Source organism: Sardina pilchardus, chromosome 12 (genome assembly GCF_963854185.1).
Source record: "Sardina pilchardus chromosome 12, fSarPil1.1, whole genome shotgun sequence".
Lineage (NCBI taxonomy): Eukaryota > Metazoa > Chordata > Actinopteri > Clupeiformes > Clupeidae > Sardina > Sardina pilchardus.
Window position 1 is genome coordinate 5,510,698 of NC_085005.1, and position 26,371 is coordinate 5,537,068.

A 26,371-nucleotide genomic window follows, 5' to 3' on the forward strand; every position below is an offset into this window, starting at 1 on the left:
CAGTCACTGAATCACTGGGGAGTGAGGACCCTAATCTCTCCACCTCAAGACAAGGGCAGAGTCACACAGTATCTTCCCACAGATATGAGCTTTTAAAACTGTCTGAATTGTGCTATTATGCAATAGCTGATGATGCAAAACCTTATCCATCTCCCTACCCTTGGCCATGCCACACCCAAGTCTCTGTTGATGAACCTCAGACGTCCATCATTATGCAACACTTAATGATGGGAAGGTCAGCAGACTCTCCCATGCTCTCAAAGGATGGGACTGAGATGCTGAGATTGTTGTGTGCTTTTGTAGAGATGCATTCCGTTAACGACTGACACCAATGAACTCGTAAAAAAAAAAAAAGATAACATTCTTCTTACGAGCACAGTCCCTCCCAAAGAAACTCTGTGGAATCATCTTTTAATGAGTCATTTGCAAGATAACAATTAGAAGGAAAGAGGCAAAACTGCATGCACGCAGTATGCCTATAGATTATTTTCACTGGTATTTTATCACCAAGGGAATGTCACTGCATTGAGAAGTTCCTCTTTATGATAGAAATATTTCGCAACCAGTCAATTTGCCTATGACCACCAAAAGAGGACGTCTCTACGTGAGAACAAAATGTTACAGAGTATCATGGAAAAACAGTCATGAAAAGAATGTATCCCAGCTGTCAAACAAAACACCTGTGTCTGTCAACCTTTGTCAGTGGACAGTGGACACCGTGGTCTATGGTTCAAAAGAACATTACACTCTTCTTAAGTAAAGAATCAAAAATCAGAACTAAATAAATGGCCGGTAAGAACCATTGGGCATATCTTGCCTCTATTCTTTTTAGGGGTTCATGGACATATCGGTATTGTGGTATATCATGGTATAAAGGTCCATGGTTGTACCGTGTGCATGTCCTTACTAGTGGTACTGAAAAAATGCAACAGAAAATTTGGCAACTTCTGTCTTGCACACGCTAAAGACTGAGACAATACTGAAACAATTATCATACCATAAAAAAGCTTTTACTGCTAAAACCTATTTCTTGGTTATAAAGAAGTAATTATTACATACGTCCTGGAATATTGCTATATATAAAGTTTATTTGTATTTGTAGTAACAATGGAATAAAAAAAACGTTATACCCTTGCATACCGTATGTAAGGGATAATGTATAGAAAGCTCGGTAACACTTTATATTAGGACACACATATTCACCATTAGTTAGCTGCTTACTAACATGTCTATTAGTAGCATATTAGCCATTTGTTAGTCATTACAAGTCACTAATTAATACCTTATTCTGCAAGACCTTATTCTACCCTTATTAGACCCTTAATTAAGAATGTCCCCTATGTAAGCTCCTAATTACCCCTTATTCATAGAACATGTCCACGGTGTTCCGTACACTCTGCCCCCTCGGGTTCGACGTTTTGTTACATTTACCACAGAAGGATTGAGTGATATGATAACCAATACCCTTCTGGTATACATCATTCAAAAGAGGAGGATCTTATCAACAAAACAAGCCCTCATTGGGGTTCCTTTGAAAACTGTGACCAATCCTATGAGCGATTTATTGAGATTAGAGCCCGATATTTTGTATGTTGACAGTAACAGTGTTCCGTACACAACGGTCGTGGAATCGTAACAGAGTTCCGTACACTGCTTTTGGACTTAAATTAAACAAACATCGTACTTCGCAGACGTGACTTTTACATTGTTCAATGCTGCTAGATTTGATTTGATTAAGATTGCATAGTCAATGAAGCGTTTTGTTTCTTAATTATGTGACTATGATCATGTTAAATTTAGGCAACATGTAGCTAGCTATACCGGCAAGTAGCCTATCTGATACGTTTACGTCCTGTAGGCTAATTGTCAACTTTGAACTCGGTTACTTTTGAAATGAAAAATGGGAACTCATCAACTCATTCTTAGTGCAGCAGTTAAATATTTCATTTACATTTCAAAGTGTATCTAGTGCTTATAACAGAAACTGTGACTCGTTTATGAACCCTCAGTAGATGTGGACGCGGCTCGGACAACTCAAAGTGGTTCAAAGTATAGGCTATGATACGCATCACAACATGGACATTCATTGAGCGGTTTTAAATATGAATGCTATATCAAAGACAATATTGCAAAGTGCATGATCTTGGAGAGCTAGCTAAAGGTACATCACGTGTAGTGAGTAATGCAATTTCAAGAAAGCCATGTAAGACCAGGAACATAACTTGTGGTGAACTAAAAAAAACAAAAGCACTCCGTGAACGCATACCTCCACCAAGCGCCTCCTGGATCCAAACGGTGATCCGGATCGCTCCCAAAATATAATTGTTTCTTCATTGGGTCATTACTGAAAATTTCACCTAAATCCAGCCTTACGTTTGTTAGTTATCTTGCTTAGAAATCAACAAACAACCCCCGATAAAAACAAAACCGCGTCTGAGTACTTCCTTGTCTCTGCACGCAACGTTATTACCAAAAGCGCCTGCCTGCACTTGGTACGATTTGACAATGAGTATATTAATTATAAGACTACCATAGTTAAAATGATATCCATATATTAGGCTGACAACCTGTTGTGTTTTGCGAGTAAATGCATGCAATAAATAGTATACAAATTTAATAAAGCTCTAAAAAAAATGCATGGAAGTCTGATTTGAAAGAACCAATCAGATAATATAATTTCAGCCAGAAATACTCAGGTAGACATGACTGAAGTTAAGAAATATTCTAATCCTTCAAAGGATTTACAAAAGACATAGGTCATGAATGAATATCAAATTAATTAATACAAATAAGATAACAACCTACCCCCCGGACAACTAGACAAGGTCCAACCTGGTGTTGGTTAGGAAGGGAGGGTGGGTGGGTGGGAACATAGAAAATCGATGCCTGAAGGCAACCGGGCAGGTGCTTGAGCAGAGTAATAAAGCCAATGTAGCATGTAACATTTTAATGTCCTTGTAAGACTAGAACATGTACAACAAAATTGAGTACAAACTACCTATGTATGGCATGCCACACAGTACCATACAGATGCTTACACACTCTGCGTAGTACCAGAGGGTGCAACTGTCACACTGTGGCCACAGGAGGACCTGGCAGGACCCAGGCGTAGCCATATACCCGCACAGGGCACAGTGGGCCAGGGCCTCCCTTGCGACCGCTTGCCTAGGCCTCTCTCTCCTACCACCTCTAGCTAGGGCGCCTTTTGGCAGCCTCTCTTGCTGCCCGTGCAGCAGTCTTTTCAGCCTGCTAAGCAGCGACCTGCTGCAGCCTGACCACACATTGGACTGCCTGATCCTGCTGCTGTTGTTCTCTGCAGACTGCCTCAGCCCTCTGGCCGGTGCATCGAGATGGGGTGTTGGCAGCAGCGGGGGCAGTGGTGGTGGAGGCAGCGGGGCGGCTGTGGTGGTGGAGGCAGCGGGGCGGCTGTGGTGATGGAAGCAGGGAGGGTGGCAGTGGTGGCAGATGAGGTGGTGGTGGTGGAGAGGGGTACCGTGAGATGTGTTTCCCCAGCAGCGTTCCTGCAGCAGTGAATGATGGTGTGTTTCCTGGATGTCACCTGCTGCGCATACACGTACCTCTGCCCCTTGCAGGGCTCTAGACTAACTTTTTTCACAAGGAGCACAGTGGCCCCAAACTGAAAATGTAGGGGCACACACCATAAATCAACATGCTAACCAACTATTTGCATTTCAACTAACTTCCACGGTATTACTAATAAATACTTTGATAACATATGCAGAAATTACCTGCACTATTCCCAAAACACAGGTCTTGCTTATGCCATGTGTGCTTTGTATTTTTCAACTTTGTAACTTTTATACTTTTTAAACTATTAGTTAAAAACTATTACAATTTCCCCCATAGACTTAACATTGCTCATTATGACATCACGGCAGCAATTAGAATGTTACACCAGGTGGCCAGTCCAGGTGCAGCAGCTCTCTCTCTCTCTCTCTCTCTCTCAGGCTCTTGAGACTACATTTTCTGTTCCCCTGTATCAACTGTATCAACATAAGTCTTCCTAATTCCATCCAACTTTATATCCATTCATCTTCTTCAAACCATTCACTCATCCACCCATTCTAAACAGTCTGCCTATCAACATCAATTAGACGCTCTACATTCAACTTTAAAACAATCTACTCTGTCTCAGGCTGGCTCTCTTAAGACTAGCCAGTTAAATTGATTACACCTGTATCTGTATCCACTACTCTCAGTAGAGAGCTGTGTCTCTCCATTCTACAAGAATATAAGGCACATTCCATCCAACATTCTATCCATTCATCTTCTTCAGACCATTCACTCATCCACCCATTAAACTGTCTATCAACATCCATTAAACAATCTGTCTATCAACAACCATTAAACTCTCTGTCTATCAACATTAATTAGACTATCTACATTCAACTTTTAAATTATTTACTCTGTCTCAGGCTTTAAGAGTACACTGGCTCTCTTAAGACTAGCCAGTTAAATTGATTACACCTGTGTCAACTACTCTCAGAGAGCTGTATCAGTGTCTCTCTTAACAAGAATATAAGGCACATTCCATCCAACCTTCTATCCATTCATCTTCTTCAGACCATTCACTCATCCACCCATTAAACTGTCAATCAATATCTATTAAACAATCTGCCTATCAACATCCATTAAACATTCTGTCTATCAACATTAATTAGACTATATACAACTTTTAAAGTATTTACTCTGGGTCCCTCTCAAGCAGCGTTTATATGTCCTGTTTCACTACTTCCTCTGTCCACAACTTTTTCAAAATAAAGGTCCTCACTGCAATAATACACTATTAAATAATTTAACCACTGAAACTACTCAACTATTGAACTCTTCAACCATTCTAACTGTCAGTTATCATCCACTATGCCTCCAGTCAACTACATGAAACCTCCATGTACCTAGCAACCAACATAACAACTATTAAAATTAAGTGTTTATGACCGTTTCCATAGCAACCAACATGATTATACTGCAGTAACTTCTTGTTTCCTGATAGTGGCCACCATGGATACCCTAGCAACAAATGTTTCAAAATAAAAGTCCTCACTAGCAAGTTAGCTAGTTAGCATGGTTAGCATAGTTAGCATTGTTAGCATAGTTAGCATTTTTAACATAACTGCAAAAAATCATCAACTAAGTTAGCTAATCAACCTGGTTAGCATTGTTAGCAAATTTAGCATTGTTAGCATAGTTAGCATTTTTAGCATTACTGCTAGAAATCATCGGTTAAGTTAGCTAATCAACCTGGTTAGCATTGTTAGTAAAGTTAGCATTGCTAGCATAATAAGCATTTTTAGCGTAACTGCTAGAAATCATTAGCTAAGTTAGCTAATCAACATTTTAACATGAATAGAAATCATTAGTTAAGTTAGAACTGGAACGTTTCATCTTTAAACTGTCTAACTTCACACTATCAACTCTCTGTAAACTATGCAACCACCATGTTTACCCTAGCTACACCTTAGTAACCATATCTACATTATCTATCTATTTTTGCATTTTCATGCACTGGTAATTCCTTGGAATTGCATTTCTAGTTCTTCTTCTAACGCACGCAATTCAGCTTCAACCGCTTAACGTAGAAACTCCATTCAAATTTTGACGCGTAGGTCTTACTTACGCGATGTGGGCTTTGTATTTTTCAACTTTGTAACTTTTATACTTTTTAAACTATTAGTTAAAAACTATTACAATTTCCCCCATAGACTTAACATGGCTCATTATGACATCACGGCAGCAATTAGAATGTTACCCCAGCTGGTCAGCCACCTGGGCACCAACTGTCAGTTTCTCTCAGGCTTTACAATCTCTCTGAAGACTACATATTCTGTTCCCCTGTATCCTCTGCGCACAACAGTATCAAAATAAGTCCTCCTAATTCCATTCAACTTTATATCCATTCATCTTCTTCAAACCATTCACTCATCCACCCATTCTAAACAGTCTGCCTATCAACATCAATTAGACGCTCTACATTCAACTTTTAAACAATCTACTCTGTCTCAGGCTGGCTCTCTTAAGACTAGCCAGTTAAATTGATTACACCTGTATCTGTATCCACTACTCTCAGTAGAGAGCTGTCTCTCCATTCTACAAGAATATAAGGCACATTCCATCCAACATTCTATCCATTCATCTTCTTCAGACCATTCACTCATCCACCCATTAAACTGTCTATCAACATCTATTAAACAATCTGTCTATCAACATCCATTAAACTCTCTGTCTATCAACATTAATTAGACTATCTACATTCAACTTTTAAATTATTTACTCTGTCTCAGGCTTTAAGAGTACTCTGGCTCTCTTAAGACTAGCCAGTTAAATTGATTAAACCTGTGTCAACTACTCTCAGAGAGGTGTATCAGTGTCTCTCTTAACAAGAATATAAGGCACATTTCATCCAACCTTCTATCCATTCATCTTCTTCAGACCATTCACTCATCCACCCATTAAACTGTCAATCAATATCTATTAAACAATCTGCCTATCAACATCCATGAAACATTCTGTCTATCAACATTAATTAGACTATCTACATACAACTTTTAAAGTATTTACTGTGGGTCCCTCTCAAGCAGCGTTTATATGTCCTCCCTCGCTCCTCGATCCTCAATGATCTACATAAAGAAAGATAGAAGAGGGGCTAGACTATCCCATTGTTGCCGCTCCATCATTCTTTATGTAGATCAGTGAGGAGCGAGAGAGGACGCGTAAACGCTATATGAGAGGCACCTTCTGTCTCAGGCTTTAAGCATACAATCTCATTAAGACTACAGATCCTGTTTCACTATGTCCTCTGTCCACAACTGTTTCAAAATAAAGGTCCTCACTGCAATAATACACTATTAAATAATTTAACCACTGAAACTACTCAACTATTGAACTGTTCAACCATTCCAACTGTCAGTTATCATCCACTATGCCTCCAGTCAACTACATGAAACCTCCATGTACCTAGCAACCAACATAGCAACCATTAAAATTAAGTGTTTGTGACCGTTTCCATAGCAACCAACATGATTATACTGCAGTAACTTCTTGTTTCCTGATAGTGGCCACCATGGATACCCTAGCAAAAAAATGTTTCAAAATAAAAGTCCTCACTAGCAAGTTAGCTAGTTAACATGGTTAGCATAGTTAGCATTGTTAGCATAGTTAGCATTTTTAGTATAACTGCAAAAAATCATCAACTAAGTTAGCTAATCAACCTGGTTAGCATTGTTAGCAAATTTAGCATTGTTAGCATAGTTAGCATTTTTAACATTACTGCTAGAAATCATCGGTTAAGTTAGCTAATCAACCTGGTTAGCATTGTTAGTAAAGTTAGCATTGCTAGCATAATAAGCATTTTTAGCGTAACTGCTAGAAATCATTAGCTAAGTTAGCTAATCAACATTTTAACATGAATAGAAATCATTAGTTAAGTTAGAACTGGAACGTTTCATCTTTAAAACGTCTACCTTCACACTATCAACTCTCTGTAAACTATGCAACCACCATGTTTACCCTAGCTACACCTTAGTAACCATATCTACATTATCTATCTATTTTTGCATTTTCATGCACTGGTAATTCCTTGGAATTGCATTTCTAGTTAAATAAGTTGTTCCATATGGATTATGACCTAAATATGCATGCCTCAGTATGGGGCTTGTAAGGTGGTAGTACCACAAGAACAGTTATTCACCCCTAATAATACTTATCAAAGAAGGTCTATTTGAATGGAATTAGACACTAAACCACCAATGCTAATAGTGTACAAATAACTCATAATTAAGTCTTTGTAATGCCAAATATGTTCCCTATTCTAAAGTTGGGTCATTGTTCACATTAATTTGGCACTTATTAACCCCCATGTGTTCCCTAAACTAAAGTTGCCTCCTATTCACACTTATTCTGTATTACAGCACGCAGTAAGCTACACAACAAGCAGACAGCCAAGTTGGCACAAATAAAAATAATCTCTCTTTCATAATGAATAGGAGATAGTGAGAAAGGCAAACCTGGATACATTTGTATGCTAACTTTCTTGGCTCCTGAGTAATCAAAAGTCTCAACCTCAAAACATTTTTTTAAAAGTATAGGGTCACATGGTAAAAAAGACATCCGGTGTGAATCAATCTATAGCTCTGCTGTTTGAGGTCACCGACTCAAAATGAGAACATTTGATTCAACAAAGACCTATAGTTAACAGGCAGCTAACACTAACAGAACGGGGCATAGAGACCCGCTTTCAGTTTGATTTACTTATGCCCCATTCAGTTAGTGTTAGTTGTGGGTTTGCTATTTGGTCTACTGTATGTTGTATCAAATGTTCTGTTCTTTCCCCTACGGACAGCACTTTACTCTTCCCTACTGACCTCAAACAGCAGAGCTAAGGATTGGATCACACCAGAGTTCTCCTTTAGTGTGACACAGTATAGTGTCAAATTAATTGTGAACAAAGATCCAACTTTAGAATAGGGAACATATTTGGCATTACAAAGACTTAATTATTAGTTATTTGTACACTATTAGCACTTGTGGTTTAGTGTCTAGTTCAATTTTAATAGACCATCTTTCATAAGTATTATTAGGGGTGAATAACTGTTCTTGTGGTACTACCACCTTACAAGCCCCATACTGAGCCATGCATATTTAAGTCATAATTCATATGCAACAACTTACTTAATAACTATGAAAAAGGGGTAATTAGGAGTTTACATAGGGGGAATTCTTAATTAAGAGTCTAGTAAGGGTAGAATAAGGTCTCGCAGAATAAGGTATTAATTAGTGATTTATAATGACTAACAAATGGCTAATATGCTACTAATACATATGTTAGTAAGCAGCTAACTAATGGTGAATATGTGTGTCTTAATATAAAGTGTTACCGAAAGCTCATTATCGGGAAAATACAGTAAGTACTGACAGGGCGAACCGGACCCCAATGTGAAGCGGAGGGGTCTTGTTTCGCGTTGAAGGTACTTATTTTCCTAATAATGACCGGCGTTCTATTCATTATCCCGCTCATTATACAGCTACTTGCCAAAAAGAGAAAAGAAACTTCACACAATGTCTCTTTAGCAATGACTTAGCTACTGTTTTGTGGCTTCCACTGACAAACTAAATAGTTCGCCACACAGATAGAACTTTTCAGATGTTGCTTGACAACGTCTACTAGTTCACTTTCAACGAAATTCCATCACGGAGTGATCTAAAAGACCTGAATTAGGGGCACAAACTCAGTTGCCACTGAGAGCGGTCATCATTTTTTTTCAGAGGTCCTAAATAATGACCGGTAGAACTTTGGGAAATCCCATTCAAGTCAATGGAGCGTTCTACTTGCATTGTGAAGAGCCGTATAATAAATATATACTGTATATACAGTATATAAAAATATATAGGCATAACGTTTTTTCATTGTTACTTGTTATATGTGCCTTTTGACCTGAAAAAACTCAATCTTAAACAAACGTCCTCTGCCATATACTACCATAGATACAATACAGTTGCAATACAGCTGGCCGAAAAACGGAGGCAGCGGAGAGGTCACCTTCCTCCAGGCGGCGGCGATGCTCAAGTGCAGACCGTAGGGCCTCAGGGCCTGCAGGCCCTCGCAGGTGTTGTACATCTGGCGGCACACAAAGATGAAGGCCCCGCAAACGGCCATGTGGGGCTCTAGTCCAGCCAGCGCAGGCAGGTCCCTGGCCAGCAGACGCTGCGTGAACTGCACCACCACGTGGGCCGCAGAGATGCTGGGGGAGGAAGGGAGGGAGAGAGGGAGGAAGGGAGAGAGAGAGAGGGAGGGAGGGAGAGAGAGGGAGGGAGAGAGAGGGAGGGAGGGGGGGAGGGAGAGAAGGAGGGAGAGAAGAAAGAGAAGGGAGGAAGAGAAGCTCAGAGTTACAGGCAGCCTACACATGCCATGTAACAGGACATACAGTAACTGAAGCATTCCTTTCCCAGAGCATGTGCCACAACAATCACTGACCAAAATAAAATAATCTAGCGACCAAATACAGTTATAGACTTATACAGTTATACAAAATACAAACTGACGTAAAATAGGAACTTCATCTGTTGAAACTGCAGCTCCTGTTTACACATCACGTACTCCAATCTCCAATCAACTCAATCCCAGTTAGTCTAATTATCATTATCGTCTTCATCACCATCACCATCACCATCATCATCATCACCACCACCATCACCTATCGTGCACACACACAGGAGCTAAAGCAGACCCATGACGGTCCCGACGCTCAGCGAGCGGCACCTACCTGTCCCCGTTGGCCGAGAGCAGGTTCCTGTCGTACAGGAAGAGGGACAGGCCCCTCTCTGTGGTGGCCATGCGCGCCAGCGTGTCGGCCACGTGGATCAGCGTGCTCTCCGGCGACTTCAGCTTGACCTGCGGGCGGGGTCAGAGGTCACGGGGGGGCGAGGTGAAAGGTGAAAGGTCACGGCGGAATGTGCAGGCGCAGAGGCAGCCATGGCCTACTGGTTAGGGCTTCGAGCTTGTGACCGGAGGGTTGCCGGTTCAATCCCCGACCAAGCAAGACACCTAACCCCTTACTGCTCCCAGAGTGCCTCTGGTTGGGCAGGCAGCTCACTGCTCTGGCTTAGTGTGTGCTTCCCCTCACTGTTTGTTCACTGTGTGCTGTGTGTGTGTGTTCATTAATTCACGGATGGGATAAATGCAGAGACCAAATTCCTTGTATTCGCAAATATACATGGCCAATAAGCCTGATTTGATTTGATTTGATTTGATCTCAGGAAACTAGAATACAGTGGGAAATAGTCCACATTTCCCTGCACAGACTGAGAGATGAAAGGCTCAGGATATCCCATTGCCGGTGTTTTGATTTAATTAGCTAATCAGAGCTCCTCTCAGGTCAACATTTCTGTATTATAAATTCTTCACTGCAATATTTTTGAGAAACTGGATTTTCCTGAACTGTAAATCATAATCATCAAGATTAGAATACGTAATCATGATTAAAACAAAACAAAACAACAACAAAAACTTGATATATGTCACTTGTATCTGTAAAGAAGTTACAGTAGGTTACAATGTTGACAGTTTCACTATTTGAAATAAATTAGGGGAAAATAAATGAATTACCTTTGCATTATATTGTAATCTTTTGAGATGCATCTATACCACCTGATATGTGAGGTACATTGAAAAGTTATCAGTAGATATGTTGAGAGGGGTGAAATAAGTGTACATGGCCTTGGGACTACTTTTGCGTGTTTTAGTATCAGTTAAGAAGGGTGTGACTCAACCACACCTCAGACACTGTATTAGTTGTAAAAGATAAAATGGCAATGATAATCAATAAAAAAAATCAATCAATCAATTAATCAATCAATCAAACAATCAATCAATCCCACTGACATGCATTGATAAACTTATTCATTTTATGCTGCCATGAAATTGGCTCATTTCAACACATTTCTATGTTCTCTGTTTTTTGTTTGGGAACAAAGGAAGTTTGGAGAAGTCTGAGCTGCTATGACTCACTGAGTGACAGTCGCTAAAAATAAATTCCCCTGGCAGACTAATTCAGCAGGGCACCAAATAAACGCGTTGCTGCAACACAATCAGGTGTGAATAAATATCAAAACAAAGAGAACCATACAGTATGTCAGTGTTCATTCACCTATGACAAAAGTAAAAAAGAGTATTAGGGCCACACATGAAGAAAAAAAATATGTTTGCCATGACGAGATTAAACTCAACATGCCGACATTAAACTTGAAATTTCGAGAATAAAGTTGAAATATCATGTCGATTTTCATCTCAACATTTTGTCTTTATTCTCGACATTCAAAACAAGTTAGTAGGCTATAGTTGTTGCTAAACCCAACCCTGATGTACTATTTCACCAAATCAGGCCACACAAGGCTTTTTTTTAGTCATTCATTGGCCAACTGACTGATTGAGTCTGACTGTCCAGATTCAGTGGCATCTACGTTGGAGCAGTCACTCTCTCTCCAAACTAATTTTGATGGACATGTCAAGATGATATGTCGAGATTAAAGTCAAGATAAAATATGTAAACTTTATTCCGGAAATTTGAAGTTTAATGTTGACACGTTGACATTAAAGTCGACATGATATTTCAATGTTATTCTGGGAATTTTGAGTTTAATGTCAACATGTCGACAACTGTACTTCAAAGTCAACATATCGAGTTTAAGCTCACATTTTGCGTGGCCCTAATACTCCACCTTGACCTCAGCCACTGACTAGACACGGGTTGTGCAAAAACGACAAACACCCTTTGTGAAATGTGTTCGAGTCCTGCATAAGCAATCAAATACATGAGAATTGTTTTACGCCTCCTGACACTGCATAAACGGCAGAATGAGGCAGCAATTTGATATCATTCCAAATGACACAGAGTTGATTGGGAAGGGAGTGGCCGGAGTCCTCCCTTTTGATTCATGAGCGCACGTCATGGTGGTGTGATGTGTAGGACAAGTGTGTGTGTGCGCTTGGGTGTGTGTGTGTGTGTGTGTGGGGGGGGTATGGGTGTAGGTGTGCGTGTGTGTTATGGGTGTAGATGTGCGTGTGTGTTATAGGTGTAGGTGTGCGTATGTGTGGTGTCTGTCATTGGGGGCAACGTGTACTCGCATGCGTGCGCGCGTGTGTGTGTGTCCTACCGGTCTCCCTTTCAGCAGCGTGATGACGGGGGCCAGGAGGACCTCCAGCACAGCGGGCTGGTAAAGGCAGTCCACCGCACAGTCCACGCGCTCACACAGCATATGCAACACCTCCATCACCAGAGCCGTAGGCGACAGGGAGTCTGAAACACACACACACACACACACACACACACACACACACACACACACACACACACACACACACACACACACACACACACACACACACACACACACACACACACACACGCACACGCACACAGAGGGAGAGATGTGGCAATGAAATAGAGACAGGTCAGACTTTCTGGCTGTCTGTTGTTGTATTATGACAGTTTGGGGCTTAGGGCCCCTCAAGCTGATAATATCCCCCATAAATATGCCATCTCCCAGTGGCACACCCTTGCCTGTTGTGCACAGCTATGGCTGAAATCCTAACAAGAGCTTGGGTCATTCTACTATCTTTTCTGTGTAGGAATGTATCTTAAAGATGTGGTGAGATGACAGCTCTTACACTGGAAATGCATTGTTTCCAGCGTATCATTTATGACTCAACGAGACAGATCGGGCCCAGGAGGGGGAGTATATGACACTTTGGGACAAGGACCTGCCATGAAAGCTGACAAATGATTAGCCTTCAACCTCATTGCCCTTTTCACCACAGCTATTAGTCTTTTTAATGGGCATGATAGGTAGATGGGGGGGGGGGGGTACTATTTAAAGGGAAGGTCTTTCCGGTGAGACAAGGTTGGGGTGTGCCTGTGTATGACTCTGTGTGTGTGTGTGTGTGTGTGTGTTTGTGTGCGTACGTGTGTATTTGTGATAGGGGTTGACACACAAAAGACACACCTGTTTGAGTGACATCATCAAAGGTGGGTTTGGGGTGCAGGTACATGATTTGGATGAACGTCACCACCAGGTCGGTCAGCATGATAGGATCTGAGACACAAAGAGTCACATCATGTCATCAGGACCTTGCTGTAAAGATGCCATGCTATTTTGCATATGTCCTTACGAACATGATCTAACCTTTAACTTTATTTGAATCACTTTAAACCTCAATAATTACATTTGCACATGAATTATGAATCAACCGTATGCTGGAATGGAGAACAAGAGAAACAATCAAAGAGGAAACCACCCTTTTCATGAACAATGCTTCCTTAACACCCTCAATGTTCAATGTTCAAAGTCAGACCTCAGCTAATGATCAATCTAGATTTGGCAGCTTTTATGATATTCACCTGGTCAGATTATTAACATCCTTATTGGAGCTGAACTGGAGAATTCCAAGTAATCCAACTGACTGCCAACTGACCGCCAAATGGCAGAACAAAATAGAAGGACCTTTTTGCTTTGGACAAAGGTGTCTGCCAAATAATCATAACCATAACCATAACCATAACCATAACCATAACCATAACCATAACCATAACCATTACCTTGTATCAGTGTGTAATCATTTCAAACTGCTAAAAAAAAACCTGTCTCTCTCTACTGGAACTGATTCAATCAACTTGTGCTGTGGCCTCAGTCTCACCCCTTACCTTTCCGGTTCTTGACTCGGATGGGGAAGAGCTTCCTGCCGTTGGTGTACATGAGCAGGCGCCCGAGCATGCACAGCGAATGCACAAAGTAGACATACTCCAGCTCTCTCCCTGTGTAGAGCATCCTCTGCACACAGCCTAGGCAGACACAACACACCACACATCAGCTACAGCACATGTCCAAATCATAGTAGACCGATCAATAACTGGACACCACATTTGGTTTGTTCAAATGAGTGAAGATGGCCTTTAGAGGGATGCCGCTAATTGCTGGGAGGTATTGATTAAGCAGGTGAAAGGAATGGCCTGATATGACTTAAGGCCGGGACACACCAACCCGATAATCGGCCGTCGGATATTGTCGGGCAGTCGGGGGCGGTCGGGGGACTCGAGTCTGTTTGGTGCGTCCCGTGTCATCACCAGTCGGCTTCGGCATCGGTTAGTTTTGGCCGACTTGACATGTAGAGTTGGCCAGTGGCCGTCGGCCTCAGTGACCAATCTAATTGGAGTCCTAACCCTTCGAAACATCTCGGACCATTGCTAGGTAGCTAGGTTACAGGAGAAAAAGTTATTTATTCTGTGCCCGAGACAGCCGACTGATCAGTCCAACGGCTTTTCTGCCGACGGACGGCCGTCGGGTTGGTGTGTCCTGGTGTGGCCTTTACAGAACGGCTGCACTGGGCACATACAGTAACTGAAGCGGTCATGCCTGTAGCGTCTGCTGCATCAATTAACCTCCACTGTAATCAATGGAACTGGCTGTACCAGACGTGACAGTGGCGTGTATGTCCAAAAAAATTAGATCAGTCTTCTAAAAACACTTTTATGCTATGCAAATGGAATCACTTTTAAGTCTGGGCCAACAGAGGAGTTATCGGGAATTCTTTCACGCACAGCGACAGGATGGACGTTCATCGGGAACTTTGTCCCCAGTAGGGAAAGCTGTTGCTTAGATAACAGGATGGAGAGTATTTGAGGGCACGTCTGGATGAACCCTCTAGTCATTTCAAGAAGTAATATACAGTATTATAATAACATTTAAGATAGTCAATCCTTTTTTTTTTTTTTTAGTGTTGCGTACAATATGGTAAATGACAATAGACACATTATACTGCACGAAATTGTAACATTTACCTCAGGAGGCTTTAAACACCATGTTTTATTCTCCTAGGGTAAGTTGTTTGAAATCCGATTTGGAAGGATCTACAGCATGTATCAAACCGTCCAAAGATGATAAAAGGAGAGTGGAATCAAACACTAGTCTGCACTAATTAAATCAGACTTAACCTCATAAAGCAGTGTGCCTTAATCTCTTGCTAAAAAATGTTTTACAGCTACTTTTCTATTGAAAAAATAAAAAATAAAACAAATTCAGTTGTCTGAGTCACCCAAGTCTGACCTTGGTTAAACAAGAGGAACAAAGACAACTTCAGAATCAGAATCAGAGATTAGGCCAGGTTTTGGCCAGGTTTGTGTAAACAGCCAAGGAATCTGACTCCGGGAACCGTTTACACAAACCTGTCCAATAAAGCCGAATACTGTACAATACTGTATCTCTGATTATAGACTGCTCCACCCCATGTAAGGGGAGATAAGATCTTCAAAGATAAGATCTTCCTAGACTACACCAAGGTGATCAATTATTTCCAGTGGAGTGAGGAAATGTATTGATGCAACCTGAAAAGGTGGCCTGAGTACACCTTGCTACAATAATGAGAGATTGTTCATCATTAAATAATATTTAATCTTGTCCTTGAGCAAGCTGACAAAAGGATAGTTGCTCCCTGTTCTCTAACAAGACAGTCTAAGCTCCAGCCCATACACACAGCTAGTATCGATCCAGTTGCACCCGGATCCCTTTCCTGCTCTTCTACTTAAGAGCAGCGCACTACTTCTTTGCTTTGTTTTTGCTCTCAGACTCCCTTTATGCACTCTAGCATCTGATTCAATTTGGATGAAATCAGGCCTGCCTCTCTCTCTTTCTCTTTCTCTCTCTCTCTCTCTCCTTCCATCTCTCTCTCTCTCTCTGGGGAGAGCAGTCTGGCGGGGGGCCATGGCGAAGGGACAGCAGGGGGGGTCTGATAAATATATGAGACGGCTGCGGTGGAGGAGGTAAGCTCCACTTATTCAGCACTTCTCCCTACTACTGTTACTCTGGGCAAGGCAACAGTGAGAGATGACTGTGTGTGTGCGTGTGTGTGTGCGTGTGTGTGTGTGTGTGTGTGTGTGTGTGTGTGTGTGTGTGTGTGTGTGTGTGTGTGTGTGTGTGTGTGTGTGTGAGTGTGTGTGTGTGTGTGTGTGTGTGCGCACACTTGAAACAGACAGAAAAAGGCAGAGAAACAAACAGCTTTCAAAGAGCCTGCAAGGAGAGAGGAGAAATTCAAACAGTAAAAGGGAAAGAGAAATACAGTAAAGAAGAACCAGGCCTCTCTCTCTCTCTCTTTCTATCTATCCATGTGTGTGTGTGTGTGTGTGTCCGTGTGTGTGTGTATGTGTGTGTGTTTTGCCGCACAGCAGGTGAGAAAACACTTGCGCCCACCGAGAACCCTGGGGATCCAGACGACGTAGGCGGCTTTGGAGAAAGCCATTAATCACAGACTGCAGCACAGGCTTGGGGGAATAATATCCAATTTTCTCCTTAAACGCTGCCATTTTAAAGGACATCCTCGGGCCTAGTGGGCTCTGCAAGTGGATACCCTCAGCAAAAGCCAGACAGGGTCACAGGCTGCACCGCACTCCATCAACTCTGCTGAGGTCAACACTGGCATACAGTATCTCTGGTATACAGTCATATATTAATGAGATGATGGGGTGGGACTGGACGCCCTCATTTACATAGTAATTGTGCATAATCAAATGGTCTGGAGATCAGGACTCATCAGCTCATCTGAAACTCCTGAATTTAAAAAGGTTGTGTGTGTCTGTGTGATTATTTTCAGGAATGATCTAATTGGGAGGGCCCCTTTTGGGCTCTGAGTGGGGGAGCGCTGCTCGTACTGATCTGCTGGTGCTCCATGGCGTAGGCGAGGTCCGTCGTCTCGTCCCCAACTGGGTCCGCGCTCTCGGCGTAGTGGACGCACTGCTGCACAGCGGCCACAATCTGAGGGGAGAGAGAAAGAGGCGTGAGCGCGACGTGAGCACAGCGTGACCGTGGCGTGACCGTGGCGTGACCGTGGCGTGCCTTTTGCGTGTCAGTGACGTTTGCTGTCTTAGGCTGCGCTTCCAACGTGCTTGCGTGTCGCGTGAAAACTAGGCGTTGGTCCTATTTCTAGCATGCCTCTAACCTTATTTCGGCTAATCTAACACGGGGGGCCAAAATAAAAACGGACACGTCACGCAGCTGCCATGCTCACACCATGCAGGCACTGTGCAAGTTGATTTGGTGGCCCTTGCTAGATCACAGTACAAAGGAATGCTGCATGGTGGGAGGATATGGTCAGTTTGATTACCATGAGATATCGGCACTGGTATAATGCACGTTTAAGCTAGTCGGAAAACAACACTGAAACTCGCTGCAGTGTTATGGCATTAAACCCCCGTTACGCCTCTTTGAATGATGTCTTGAGGGTTACCAACTGAAGACTCAAACCTGCCAGGGAAATAAAAAAAAAGATTTGTCTCTACAATCTACAGTGTAGGGCTAAAGGTGAATAATGTGCTTTAGCCAACAAAGTGTTTTGACAACGCCTGGCAGTTGCCCGGGAACAACGTGAACCCAATAAAGCAGAGGGAATCACATCTCTCTCCGTCAGGGTCATCAAGTACTGCGCCATGGGTGTGTCCGAAACCTGCAGCAATAACAACAAGGGACCTGCGACTGCTCTCTGATTCCCAACAACAGACTCAAAGTCACAGTGACTTAGAACTGAAAAGTCTCTCATCAATAGCCTAAGTGTACACAATGATTTTCTTTCCTGATGTTACTTGCCACTGGCTACAATATTCCATTAACCTCAATAAAAATTAACTTGTTAACTTATTATTAACTAATGAACTTATATTATCTAACATTAAGTGTCAAACCCCTGTGTGTACTGTACACCATGAGAGACTATAAAACAATAACATGACAACAGCTGCCAAGAATTTTCCAAACAAGGAAATAAACACTGTGCAGTGATATAACCACGGCAACCAGGCCTTTCATACTGTATGGGCCTGTCCAAACTGTGCTGATGCAAGTGATGTGTGAGTGATGTGATGTGTGCTGTGAAATCCCCGCCACCCCCACCACCCCCACCACCCCCACCACCCCCGCCCCGCTCTGTCTGGCCCTTACTCACCACTGACTTGTACTTCCTCTCCAGGAGACGCAGGACCACAGTTCGGCTGTAGTAGCCATGCTGAAAGATAAGGAGAGAGTGAGTGAGAGACAGAGAGAGAGAAAGAGAGAGAGGGAGGGAGAGGGAGTGAGAGAGGGAGAGGGAGGACTCTCAGCTTAATTCCCTTGACCTTGTTCACTTTGAACTAATACGTGATCTTCAACCACGTTCCTCTACAGTACATTCTCTTCCCTGTAGCACGTAGAGCTTAGCTTCTGGGCTGAACTCGCGTTAAACTTTTGATTGCATGTATGAACTGGAAGCAAGAGAACGATATGAGAGTGTAGTGTTGTTTATTTATATACTTTGACAGAATCAAAAAATAATTTTCTGCCATTTTTTGAGGCATGCTTCCATGAGCAACTGGTTTTGCCGTCATCCTTAAATTCATTTAAAAGCTATGTGAACATGTGAAGCAATGGCCATTATGAATGGAGAACAACATTTTGATGCTACTACAGTATATAATCATGTGAAGTTAGACATATCAACAATCCAGAGCAACACTCTGTGGGCCAGATGTACTAAGGAAGCGGTAATAGCGAGTTTTTGTATGCGCAGAATGCGAACGCTTTGCTTTGCTATATTGCGTGGAATTTACTAAGCTGTCACTTCATTACGTTAACTGCGTTCTTCATTGCACGTCCCCGCCCCCTGCACAACGCCAATTGCGTGTGCAAGCGCAGTTGAATATTGCAACATTACAAATAATCAAAGTTTAGCGATCATACATGATACAAAGATATGTCAACGAGCAGCAACAGACAGAGTAGGCCTAGTAGTTCTACTAATCCACTTGAAAAAAAAAATAAAAAATACTTGAACTATTTAGGCTACTGCACGTATAGGGATAGGCTATGACTTAATGCCCTAGTCTAACATTGGGAAGTGTAGGCTACAGTATGTCGTGAAAGAGAAAATACGATTTTAGAGAGGCATCAAAAGTTAAGGTTGCTTTTGACATAGTACAATGAAGAAAACTGATGCTCTGAATATTGATTCAGCCGTCTCTAAAAGTTTTTCTAATAGACGCATTTAACCGCAATTTGGATTACACCTGCTTTCAGAAGGCGGAAGTTTTTCAACGCAAAATAGACGTGCGCTGTTTTCATACATATGGCGGAATACTTAATCAATCGCTATTAGCACTTCTCCTCCCCTGCACTTGCGCGTTACACCCATTTTCAGCTGATCCGCCCAGGAATTAATATGCATGACACAGAAAACCGCAAATAGCCATTCTCAGCTCCCACGGCAGGCAGTCTGCGCGTTTCCCTCATTGCGGCTCGTTTGTACATACAATCGCCATGTTTTTACGTGCACCTTACGCCTAAAATGGGCGCAAAACGTTAGTACATCTGGCCCTGTGTATCACCAAACTACACCAGATCGCATGCGTTTAGCCCCCAGTAGATGCCAGCACGCTTTTAGCCGTACCAAATAGGCTGTTGGTGGTGTTGGCAAGCTTTCTGCATACCTTTTAGGTAGTTAGTGCACTCATTGTAAACCAAAACTTCTTTCTGGTGCAACACCAAATGAAACACATAAACTGAACTCACCATCCATTTCTTGAACCAGGTGGCCTTTGTGTCGAGCAGGGCAAGGAGGTGGAGGGGCTCTAGGACCCTGTCGGAGCTGTGGGGCCCCAGGCCGGGCTCTGAGTGCAGGGACAGTAGGGCCAGAGTGCTCTCCACAATCTCCTCCATATACCTGCTCAGCACACAGAACATATCACAACACAACACAATGCAACACAGTTCAACACAACATAATACAACACAGCACAGCACAGCACAACACAACACAAATCTCCCTACCCCACTCTGTAATTGTTTCCCTTGATATTTTAATTATGGATATTAACATTATTATTATTTTATGTATGGATATTAACACTGTTATTATTTTAATATACATGTTTGTTTGTTATTTTATGTATGTGTGTGTGTATTTTATGCATTGGTTGAATTATGTGGTTAGTATTTTTATTTTATTTATTTTATTTGTATATCTCGGCTGCATCGTAAAAGAGGACTTCCCTCAATGTACTTTCCGAGAATGAAAATAAAGGTTTCAATCAATCAAACAACACAACACAACACAACACAACACAACACAACACAACACAACACAACACAACACAACACAAAACAGCACAGGAAAGGCAGGAAATGCCCTTAATTGGTATGAAAATCACTAACTCAAGGGGCATACCCCCAGCAAACATGCTAAATAAGAGCCCCATTTTCTCAGCTGCTTCCAGCTGTTTGGTTTTAACACTGGAATGACTTCCTATTGTGTTTGTTAGAGGCATTTATGGGTGCTCTGAGTCCTTTCGCAATAGAGTATGACAGGAGGACCCTCACTTCTCTGGGTGGCGTATCCAGAATGAGGTCACTTCCTTTTGAAAGTCATTCATCAAGCGCATCTGCAAGGACAGAACATAAAGACAAGAGTCATACAGGGCCTCTCATTTTCACAATTCGCTGCAATTTGCTGCAATTAACAGCAATGTACACACTGTCAATTCATATATGGCTGGGAACTGTATATTTGAATAATGCTAACTCAAATTTAGCAAATAACAATTTGAGTGCTGCTCTTCAGTGCTGTTAGTTGCCCCCCAAAAACACAATTATCAGCATAAACAAACGTGCATTCCCATGGCAACATTGCACTAATGGCAACATGGGGGCAAACTAAATTCAAATGACAGAGTATTAGAGCCAACATTTTCTAGAGCACTACCCTTGAGTCATGAAATCCATGTTCACTTCAATGTATCTGCATTTGTTCTGAACGTTTCAACCATAAACACTCTAGAAACGGACTGAAAGGGTGTAGCAGCTATACATTACCTGTTTGAGGAGACGTGTCACATCCTGCCTGGTGACATCGATCCCATCTGTGGCCACAGGAAAGCTCACTTTGTGGTACAGAAAGTCATTCTCCAAACTTTTAGCTATCCGTTTCAAAAGGCAGAGCAGAGAGAGAAAAATAATTCAAGGTTAAACATCGCCAGTCATTCAACTGAAACACTCTTTATTCAGCACCGACCGTCTGACGAGGCCGCTACATTATGAGATTCATAGAAAAATCTGAAGTGCTCATGGACAGGAAAGCAAAGACGAGAGGAGGGGAGGGATGATATCTGGAATAATGTTTGGTTTTTAAACGTTCCCATCTCTCATCGGAATTCTCCTAACCCTGAGGTGTTGTCAAGGGGCATGCGGGAGAGCGTGGCGGTCCCCTCAGGTGTGGAGTGAGGTGATTACCTAGGCTGGTGTAGATTTCCCTGGTGACACTGAGCGGGCACGAGGAGAATGTTTTGGCGAAGAATCGCAAGACCTTATCCTGTGAAGGACATGGGCGAGAACACGCAGGAGCATTTAGAACATGGTGGCGTCACACACACACACACACACACACACACACACACACACACACACACACACACACACAAATACAGATAGAGAGAGAGAGAGACAGACAGACAGAGAGAGACACTGATATTGAAGAGCTTGATATTCCTAGGCAAATGATTGGATCTACTACCCATCATATTATTGTTTAGCATTTGTAAAACAGAGGAGAGACTAATTTTCCATACTTCCAAATGTCTGCGTGAAGGCATACATACATACACACATACACCAGAGGTGTGAAAATAAACTGCTTTGCACATTTGCAAATGTGCGAGAAACCGTCTGTCTTGTGTTGTGTTGTGTATCTTGTGTTGCTCTACTTTTTTCACACATCAGACTAGCAAGGTTTCAAGGGACTGGGGAGGTGTCAAACCATTTTCATGTGATAATGTTGAGATAACCTGGGAATGTTTGCTCAATTTTCATCTGCATTTGTGAACAGTAAATATAGATTTCAGAAGGTCTCCATGCTGCTATTTAGAGCAAGATATAAAAAGGTGGGAAGAGTTGCACATGGGAAAGTCGACAAGTGTGTGTGTGTGTGTGTGTGTGTGTGTGTGTGTGTGTGTGTGTGTGTGTGTGTGTGTGTGTGTGTGTGTGTGTGTGTGTTTGTGTGTGTCTGTGATTGTGTGAGAGACAAAAGGCCAGAGGAAGTGAGTTTGTGAGGACTGAGGATGTGTGTTTGTGTGTTCATTTTTTACAAGGTCAGGAAAGGGTGACTGAGTTGAGGGAGTTTTTTGGAGTGTGAGTGTATGTGTTGAACGTGTCTGTGGGAGCGGGCATTTAGGGTCAACTACATGTGACTGCGTAAGTGTGTGTGTGTGTGTGTGTGTGTGTGTGTGTGTGTTTGAATCATCTGGGCCCATTTTAAGGTCACAGTCTTTGAAGACTACAATATAGGTTTCTGAAAAATGAGCATAGGGAGGGTGTGTGTGTGTGTGTGTGTGTGTGTCTGTCTGTCTGTCTGTCTGTCTGTCTGTCTGTCTGTCTGTCTGTCTGTCTGTCTGTCTGTCTGTCTGTCTGTCTGTCTGTCTGTCTGTCTGTCTGTCTGTCTGTCTGTGTGTGCGCGCGTGCGTGTGTGTGTGTGTACTGTATATGTGTGAGTGTGTATGTATACTGTGTGTGTGTGTGTGTGTGTGTGTGTGTGTGTCGTACACTCAGGTCAGGGTCAGGGTCGGCGAGTGCTGCGGATAGGTTTCTGCGCAGGCCAGTCCAACTCTCACAGCTCAGTACGTCAGAGGGGGGAGCACAGCACAGAGACTGCAGGGCCTCCCAGCGCACCTACATAAACACACACACACACACACACACACACACACACACACACACACACACACAAACACACACACACACAAACACAAATATTTAATTTACAGTAGTTGACAATAAAACCATTGATATTTGTTTGTAAAGTCTGGCAAGAGAGGAAGTAAGTATAGCATTCATTATAGTAATAATCAAGCTGCACACACACACACACTGTATTATCCTCCATTTCCCAGTCAAAATTGTTAACATACACACACACACACACACACACACACACACACACACACACACACACACACACACACACACACACACACACACACACACACACACACACACACACGTACACACACACACACACACACACACACACACACACACTTATTGAGGCTAGACCAGCCAAATTGCACTGTCCCAATTTAACAAAGCAACCAGCACCAAGCTTTCCCTTAAAGTCAAAAAAGAATCCAGAGAGAAAGTGCTGAAAGCACGGGGTGGTGGGTGGGGGCACCTCCTTGGGTCTGCTCGGGTCCAGCTTGTCCGCAATCACCTGCAGCTGCTCATGCTTGATGAAGGCGTAACTCTGAGGGAAGGAGAGGGAAGCATACAGTATGTCAAGTCAGCAGTGCATACACACGACCACAACTCAGCTACCACCAGGCCAGAGTGAGAGTGCACACACATACAACGTAATACAGGTGTAGGGTAAAATGAATCGGTGAAATAATAAAAAGAAAGATATGCTCGCACACTGAAAGATACCCGCACAATGTTGGTCTTCGAAATGTTGCGTATTAAATCAGTTTGGGAGCAGCAGCAACGGTATGTGGGCATCTTTCTTCTCATTATTTGAGCAAACAAACGCCCCCCCTCCCTCTGCCTAAGCAATGCAACACGGAGAAGTGTCGGTTCCAGAAACTTCCTGAAAGTCAGCACATCTTTTCATGCCGTGTAATGCCCTGAGGTGCACGTTAAAGTGGCACAAGTATTTATGTTTGAGAATTGGGGGGTGTTTGGGACTGGATGGTGACAGTGCTTTTTCTGTGCATGGTTTTTGCCCATGTTAGCAAATTCTGAAATTCACTTTGCAACACTTTTACTTTTACTTTTGCTCGTGCTAATCACTCTATTTTTTTCTGCTCTGATCATTTACACTATTGTTTAGTAATATTTACACTATTTTTACAGTATTCAGTATTATCAACTTTTTAAATTATTATTATCAGTTCAGCCATCAACGGTCCTTTTGGGTTTATGTAAAATAAATAATCTTTCTGTTATTTGAAGAATTCTTGAGGCAAAATGATAAAAGTACATTGCTAACCTGAAAGAGGCCATTTGCACATTTGTACAGTGAAGGTCTTTCATTAAAATACTGTATGAAGAATGTGTGTAAAGTCGCCTCATTATTCCAAATGAAGATGCCATGAGCTGATTTAAAATCCAATCAAATTAGCTATGTAGAGCAGTAATGCTATATAGAGCAGAATGTTACAGAGTGTTGCCACACACAGAATTCAGCATAAAGTTAAGCCAAAAAATCACTTGAAAGCCCAAATATGGCCTTACTGGGTGGATTCCCTGTGACCTCTTAATGTGTTTTGTGGGGGGGGACTATTTGATATTGTAGGTGGAAATATTCTGTCCACTTACAATGAACATCCAGCATAGAGACAATGATATGTTGGAAACCACCAATACTCTTCACGCACCATTATATACAGTATGTACATTAGGTGAGCTTCTGTCGGCCTCACCACCTTATAGAGCAACGCACACTGTAGGTGTAGACCAAGATTTAAAATCCAATAGCTAACAATACATTTCTATTTCAGGGATACTTCCAGTGTTGCAAAACCCTGTCTAAATGTTAACAGAAAAGAGAAGTTGTGCATTGTGAGAGAAAGTGGAATAGAGCTTTTTCCAACCATTGGTCTGACTGGGTCTTTATTCAACTATCAAAATTACCATCAATAGGCAGGTATCCAGACAGACAAAAACACAGAATAAGAGGTAGGCAGACAGACAGACAGAAAGGCAGACATACAAAGAGATAGACAGGCAGTCAGACAAACAGACAGACAGAGACAGACTGACAGAGAGACAGGTAGACAGACAGACAGGCAGAGAGACAGGCAGGCAGAGAGACAGGCAGACAGGGCTACCTGGTTAAAAGAGGAGTCGCTGTCGGAGCAGTTGTCGGTGTAGTGGCTGCTGGACTGCTCGCGCTGGCTCTTGCGGTGCAACTCCTCCTTCTTCAGCTGGTCTTCCTCAAACTTGTTGATGAGCGACTCCACCACCACCATCATGGTGTTCTTCAGAGTCTGCATCATCTGCTTGTATCTGTCGGAAATGAGGATTAGGCTGTGAGGGCCACAGGATATGCACAGTTGATAAACACGGTTATATCTGTTTCATAAAGTTTGAAAGTCTCACTGTCTTAATACATACTTATTACAATTATATTTATTAATTTAGCAGGCGCTTTTTATCCAAAGCAACTAAGATATCTCAATGTATGTTACAAGGGCCAATGTCCCTGGAGAAACTTGGGGTTTTAAGTGCCTTGCTCAAGGGAACAACAGTGGGAGCCATGAATTGAACCCACATGTTTTCAGGCCACCACATGCAAGCCCAGCTCCTTAACCACTATGCTACTACCACCATTATATAAACAAATCCGGCCAAATCTGAAAGCCAGTAGTAGCCTGTTACAGTGTCCTCAGCCAGCTCTTTCTTATGAGAGTACCTACGAACGAATGTAAGTAACTGAGTGAGTTGACATACTCCACAGACTCTCTGGTCTTCCTCGTCACAGCATGCACCAGCGTGTCCTGTCCCGAGCCGATGGCATGGCCCTCTTCCTTGGCACAGTTCTCAGACTCTTCGTCAATAACAGCCCCAAGGCTGCTCTCCACATACTGTCGCAGGTACTTCACAAACTCATAGCTGAACCACACAGAGAGAGAGAGAGAGAGAGAGAGAGAGAGAGAGAGAGAGAGAGAGAGAGAGAGAGAGAGAGAGAGAGAGAGAGAGAGAGAGAGAGAGATCAGTGCCTCCTGAGCCAAGCAAATAAACCATCAGATGACAGGGACGAATTAAGAAAAGTCAAATGAGAGTGTTGAACATTCCAGCCACT

At 42.5% G+C, this 26,371-nt stretch overlaps 1 protein-coding gene across 1 annotated transcript in view; it reads right to left on the reverse strand.

Moving 5' to 3' along the window:
- tbc1d32 (TBC1 domain family, member 32) overlaps positions 1 to 26,371 on the reverse strand; it is a 74,201-nt gene that overhangs the window by 46,574 nt on the left and 1,256 nt on the right. The window contains exons 3-17 of the mRNA XM_062551257.1: positions 26,020 to 26,181; positions 25,398 to 25,575; positions 23,744 to 23,815; positions 23,119 to 23,244; positions 21,814 to 21,892; positions 21,397 to 21,500; positions 20,905 to 20,966; positions 20,098 to 20,248; positions 18,500 to 18,559; positions 17,214 to 17,316; positions 14,217 to 14,354; positions 13,519 to 13,608; positions 12,670 to 12,812; positions 10,281 to 10,408; positions 9,557 to 9,758 (exon numbers count right to left, since the gene is read on the reverse strand). Of these exons, the coding sequence (XP_062407241.1) occupies positions 9,557 to 9,758; positions 10,281 to 10,408; positions 12,670 to 12,812; positions 13,519 to 13,608; positions 14,217 to 14,354; positions 17,214 to 17,316; positions 18,500 to 18,559; positions 20,098 to 20,248; positions 20,905 to 20,966; positions 21,397 to 21,500; positions 21,814 to 21,892; positions 23,119 to 23,244; positions 23,744 to 23,815; positions 25,398 to 25,575; positions 26,020 to 26,181 (1,798 nt within the window). The remainder of the gene's footprint in view (positions 1 to 9,556; positions 9,759 to 10,280; positions 10,409 to 12,669; positions 12,813 to 13,518; positions 13,609 to 14,216; positions 14,355 to 17,213; positions 17,317 to 18,499; positions 18,560 to 20,097; positions 20,249 to 20,904; positions 20,967 to 21,396; positions 21,501 to 21,813; positions 21,893 to 23,118; positions 23,245 to 23,743; positions 23,816 to 25,397; positions 25,576 to 26,019; positions 26,182 to 26,371) is intronic.